Source organism: Thermobia domestica, chromosome 18, assembly GCF_964235325.1.
Source record: "Thermobia domestica chromosome 18, izTheDome1.hap1.1, whole genome shotgun sequence".
Lineage (NCBI taxonomy): Eukaryota > Metazoa > Arthropoda > Insecta > Zygentoma > Lepismatidae > Thermobia > Thermobia domestica.
The window spans coordinates 85652970-85659089 of record NC_137471.1 but is presented as its reverse complement, the minus strand read 5'-3'; the positions used below and the strand labels follow the sequence as shown (position 1 = coordinate 85659089).

The 6120-nt window shown below is 36.7% G+C and overlaps 1 protein-coding gene across 1 annotated transcript; it reads left to right on the top strand.

The window, feature by feature from the left end:
- Positions 1 to 307: 307 nt before the first annotated feature.
- LOC145674848 (uncharacterized) lies at positions 308 to 5459 on the top strand. The gene is made up of 2 exons (XM_081745077.1): positions 308 to 2073; positions 3112 to 5459. The coding sequence occupies exons 1-2, from the start codon at positions 2065 to 2067 to the stop codon at positions 4996 to 4998; spliced, it is 1896 nt and encodes a 631-aa protein (XP_081601203.1). The 5' UTR covers positions 308 to 2064; the 3' UTR covers positions 4999 to 5459.
- Positions 5460 to 6120: the final 661 nt, after the last annotated feature.

Genomic DNA, 6120 nt, shown 5'->3' with positions numbered 1-6120 from the left:
TACAGGATCAGAAATGAAAATTAGCAATAGATCATTGTTAGGAAGTATTGAGGAAAAGGAATTAAACGACTCTTAGCTGAACACATCCCAATTTTTTTTTTAAATTACTACAAAAACCACTTGACGGGAGCTCGAATCAGGAGCCCCACATACCAAAGGTGAACGTTCTACTACAGAATCAACGCTCAACGCAACTCCTTAAAACACTGCTCAAGTATATATATATATATATATATATATATATATATATATATATATATATATATATATATATATATATATATATATATACAATTATGGTGTTTTAACTAAAGTGACGATTCTATATATTATAGTTAACCTGGGTTCTAAAATTTGGTGGGTTTCATATTTTGTTTGGTTTGGTCTCAATAATATTTAAAAAAAGCAACATTAGATGTATATTCCTATGTTCAGAAAGCAGTACCGTGGATCATGTGTTTTGACTTACAATATTGATAAGATTTACAATGTATTCTAGGTAAGTACAAGAAAACAAAATGAGAGATAGGACGAAAATCTGTAAAAAAAAAAAAAAAAAAAAAAAAAAAAAAAAATCTACAATCAATTTGTATGGTGAGACTGAGTAGCAAAAAGCGCAAGAAAGAAATGTCGGTAGCAGGAGTCGAATTTGGAACATATAATTGCAAAATGAATACTACTCTTTTCAAAGCCTATACTTTACGACTCTGGAGATAAAAGTTTTCTGACCAGATCAATACACTTATTCAGGGGCGGATCCAGGATATGATCAAGGGAGGGGTTGAACCATAATTAACCGTTTTATCCAGTGTAAAGCAGAATTGAAGTCCATTTTATCCAGTGTATATCTGAGCGTCAAGGGGGGCTATAGCCCCTATAGCCCCCCCTTGGATCCGCCACTGCACTTATTTATTAAAACTAAAATAATGTTAACAGTTTCAACACCTTAACAGTCTTCCTTAGACACTCAGTCTGTCTCAAGACACTCAGACTTGATTCAGTGTCTGAGGAAGAAAAAATTAAGATTTTGAAACTGTTACACATTATTTTATAGTTTTAATATATAAGAGTATTATTGTGGTTGAAAAAGAAAAACCTTGAATATCTTATATTATTTGCATGTATTCAATTTAATTTGATTTATTCTTCTGTCAGAGTACGAGTATTAAATAATTGAAAAATGTTTAACCATATCAATCCACAAATCTCATTTAATGTACTATGTAATATGATCTACATGAAAGTAATAAATTACTATACTGTCACTGCGTTTTTAATTATAAGTACTAAACCTTAGGCCCTATAGCATCACAATGGCTGAGAGAATATATCTTGAATAGAGTCATACCTAACTGAATGCTTTTTGACGTCACAGTTTCTTTCTACCGTTCTCAGTAAACCACATGGACAGAGGAAGAGAAAGGTACATGACGTTGATAAAAATCAGTGCTGCCATGCAGATAAGAACATCGATATCGTTGTTGATGATTTGCAAGATAGAAAAATACTACACATAAACCCGTGACTACATGTACACTGCCAACATTTCCTTATTTCATTTTCCATTCTCATCGTCGTCCAAAACTTGCTCTGGTGTCTCCCTCCGTTATTTATATAGTGTTTTCTATTTTTCTGCGAGTTATTTTTCTATATCGTATACAGAGGCACCGATTTCCGGGTAACTTTGGAGGACGAAGGGAGATCCTCTTCAGATATGTATGTTAGACCATGTTTCCACTTTACATGAATCTTGTAGCTGTCATAAAAAAAGACCTTGCTACCCGATCTTTCTGTCTACTGTTTAGATTTTACAACTTCTTGTAAGCAAGAAAGATAGGGTAAAGGAACCTAATATGAAGATAGGCACCTAATTTGAGACCCCCATCTATCTTGTAAAGCAAGAGGTGCAATGTAGCGGAAGCGAAGGAAAACAAAAGGAAATATGGCACCACAGCACAGGAAGTCACGTGAGCTCTTTGTGTGGAGAGTTGTTGGCAGCGTGCGTGCGGAAAAGAAATCGTCGTCCGACGAATGTTTCCTTCGTGTACAAATTAGGCACTGAAAATGGATAAGGTAAGTTGATATTCATTCTATCTTTACTTTGTGTCGTAGCAGTGATTGTTTTTATTGTGCCATGCAAAGAATTAACAGTTTACTTCCACTCATAATTGAGATGGCATTAGTCATATGTCTATTCGTCGAAGGTCGTATTATGAGACCCGTAAGGGGTTCTGTATATGAGACCTGTCTCATAATGTGACCCGTTTATTAATGTTGGGTCTCATATTAGGGACTCTTTTGTATATAAGAGTTTATGTTGATTTTCATTCTCATTTTCCCCATTTTAACAGTTACGTTGCACATTAACCCTTGGAAGACCAGGCTGGAGGGTCAAATTTGCTCTCAGTTTCTTTGGTTGAATTCAAACTATAATTTTTTTTCTTCTTATTAGTCTAAAATTAAAGTAGATGTGTCGCAGGCACTTTTGACCTCCCCATGGTCGTCCGTGCTTCCTGTTATTGTCCGGAGTCTCAAAGACCCGTTATGATATTGCAAATAACCTACAATTTATGGTCTGGGTAGCTAAGCGTGCATGGTCTGCTTTCAGACATTGACCAAACTTAACATTAGTAGATTTTGTATAGTAATTTGTTCACAAATGCCAATGCAATTTATACTTCAAAGTACTTCGTAGGCTTATAGTCTACAATGATATGGCAGTAGCCCGTATTGAGACATATATTTGTTTAAAAATGTAGCACATGTACTTTTGACCTCCAATTTCTATTAATATTTCCCTGTTGAAACAAACTTCAGAAAATTTAATATAATTTTAAAACAGAAAGTAAAATAACAACATTACTTAACATAAATCAAGAAATATATAAGAAGCCGTTTCCTTTAAAGAAACACTTGTCAATATAATGAATTAGGCATTAAAATTTTTGACTTTCTCTTAGAAAAAGTTAATTTACTTTAGGAATGGTTACTTGCCGTATGATGGAATGATATTCAGGCCCTACTTACACTTTACCCATTGTACTTCAGAATAAATGTGAACAATGTGCTCTGGAAGGTTTTATTACAAGAATGTTTATTTCTTTGTTTCAGAGAGTGGCCTCATCAACTAGGAAAAAATGGAACCCAGAAAGCATGATAAGGGCAGTAAATTGTGTTCGAAGAGGTGACATGGGTTACAAGAAAGCTGCGCGTTATTTCGATGTCCCCAAAGGAACATTAGAACGCTATGTGAAAGATAAAGGTAAAAGTCCTGAGACATTGGTGAGTGTTCGCTTAGGTAGGAAACCAGTTTTGCCAGAGGAGCTTGAAGAAATGTTGGTGAAATACTGTGTGGACATGGACGCCAGGTTTTATGGACTAAGAAGAAGTGATATAAAACGAATTGCTTTCCAGCTCGCTTTGAGAAATTCTCTGCCTCATCCATTTTCAGAAAAAAAGAAGAGTGCAGGAAAGAAATGGTTAAAAGGTTTTTTAAAGCGTCACTCCCAACTGTCTATGCGGAGTCCAGAAGCCACTTCATTTGCCCGAATTAAAGGATTCAATCCCAATAGTGTTAGTGCCTTCTTTGACATCTATGAAAGAGAACTGGCAAAAATCCAAAACAAACCACACAGATTGTTTAATGTGGATGAAGCAGGAATTTCAGTGGTCCAGCAACGAATGAGTAAAGTTATCAGCCTTCGCGGAAAAAAAAATGTCGCCACATTAGTGTCCCAAGAAAGAGGTAAACTGATCACAATAGTGTTTTGTATGAATGCAGTGGGAACCTATGTTCCTCCTCTGATGATTTGGCCACGAAAAAATATGAATGATGACTTAATGGAAAGTGCACCAGCCGGATCCATTGCAGCATGTACCAAATCAGGGTGGATTCAAAGTGAAATATTCTGCCAATGGTTTGATCATTTTTTGGAATACACGCGACCTTCAGCCCAAGATCCTGCTATTCTACTTTTGGACGGCCATTATTCGCACGTGCGAAATTTGGCAGTGATTGAAAAAGCGAAAGAGTGTCATGTTTCTATTGTTTGTTTACCGCCCCATTCAACGCATAAAATGCAACCTTTAGACGTTGGTTTCATGTTTCCGTTCAAAGCATTTTACGCACAAGAAGTTGAAACATGGCTACGCCAGAACCCAGGAAAACCACTAAAACTTGCAAGAATCGCCAAACTGTTTGCAGGTGCATACAACAGGTCTGCTACAATGGCAACATCAGTGAATGCCTTTCGAAAGACTGGATTATTCCCTTGTAATAAATATATTTTTCGTGATGAAGATTTCGCAATACATTCTGCCATCTATATGCGGGGTCAGTCAGTTGAAGAACCAAAACGAGGACAGTCAGTAGAATTGCCTAGACATACAAGTGATGTGGACGCTCAATCAAACTGCAGCGGATCAGGCCAGCATGAAATGGAACAGGAACCTGAAAAACCTCCTGACAATGATGCCGTTGTGATGCCAGAAGAGATTGAACCCCTCCCCACATTAGATATTGGCTCACCATCGGGAAACGCCGGGCCATCTCGCGAAGTGAATCATCAAGTAGTTATCACAACAACACCATATAAAGAATCCCTTGAGAAGAAACGTCAGAAGGTGGTCAGGAAGAACCTCTTTAGTAAGGATGCTCAAGGAGCTCAAAGTCAGACGCGTAGTGCAGTCAAGAAAAAGCAGCATTCAGGTAGGTCTATTTCGCGTTCTGCTTCACGCAAAAAAAGGAAGGTTGCATCGCAGAGATTTCAAGATTCCACAGATGAATCTGACGACTGTTTTTCATTAGCAGATTCGTCAGATAGTGTTGAGTTAGATGAAGATGAAGATGACGCAGAATGTGTATTTTGTGGTGCATTTTACTCGCAAGATCAATGTGGTGAAGAGTGGGTACAATGCACGCGTTGTTACAAATGGGCTCATGCTAATTGTGGTGCAGATGACGTATTTGTTTGCCCTATGTGCAAGAACAAAATGTAAACGCTCTTTGATCTTTTTTTTTTAATCAGGTAGCTCATTTAAGTGCAGCTAAACTAGCTCAAAGGCTGAAGTTTGTAACTCTAGTTTCATACAGTATTCAAAGATTTGCTTGCCAAAGGAATAGGCTAGTCACTACAAAAAACATTGTTTGCAGAAGTTTATAAACTATTTTGTTTTTACATTTTTCATCATAGTCTGTCTTTTGTTTCTTATGTTCACTGCAAAAGTTATAGGTAATACGGTAGAAGATTACATTTTTTTGTTTAAAAAATATCAGCCGTAGATCCTAAAAAGGCTGAAAATATGGTTTATTGAAAATTTAATGTGTTATATTTTTGTGCCATAGCAGGATTTAGTTTAAAGACATTGTTCAATCGTGAATTTATAAAACAACTGTTCAAATATTCCACAGAAAGCTGGGGTCTCTTATTCGGTACCCCTTATAAAAATTGCGCAAAAACACTTTTGTTCACATTTTTCAACATATCTTTTATTATTATATTTTTTATGTGTTCCAATACTTTGTTTCATAAACTAGATACTTCAAAGAATATATTAAACTTAAAACAGTATTTGTTGTTGCTTTAGTTAACTAGTAATTAGCATCCAAATTTTAGGGTCTCATATTCGGGTCCTTTACCCTATCACCACCCATGCAGCACTGCAGTCTAGTGGACAAACAATTAACCTCCTCATTAAAAACGTGTATTTTGGTGAACTCCAAAAGAGTCCGTTGTTTGTATGAACTCCAAAAGAGTCCTGTCCAAAAGAGTCCGTTGTTTCGGAAGCGGCGAAACTGGTTTTTCCTTTATGTCAGCGGGAGGGCAATAACAGGTAGCAAGCAAGACGTCCCACAAAGTTGCACACTGTTCGACTCCTTGGAAGATGGAAAAAATGTTTTATCACCCTTTCAAGACTATGTGTACATGGTGAAATATGGTAGGGTTTCAAGATTTTTTTTTCTTTTTATGACAGCTACAAGTTTTTCTAACGTGGCAACCCATCTTTACGTTCTTAGAGCCTTTTAAATTCAAGTGTGCCCCTTCTGGTGCTGCTATCGATGTGTGTTTTCCCGTACCTCCCTCGAAAAGCGCGCCATAGACGCACGCACTTGCATTACCA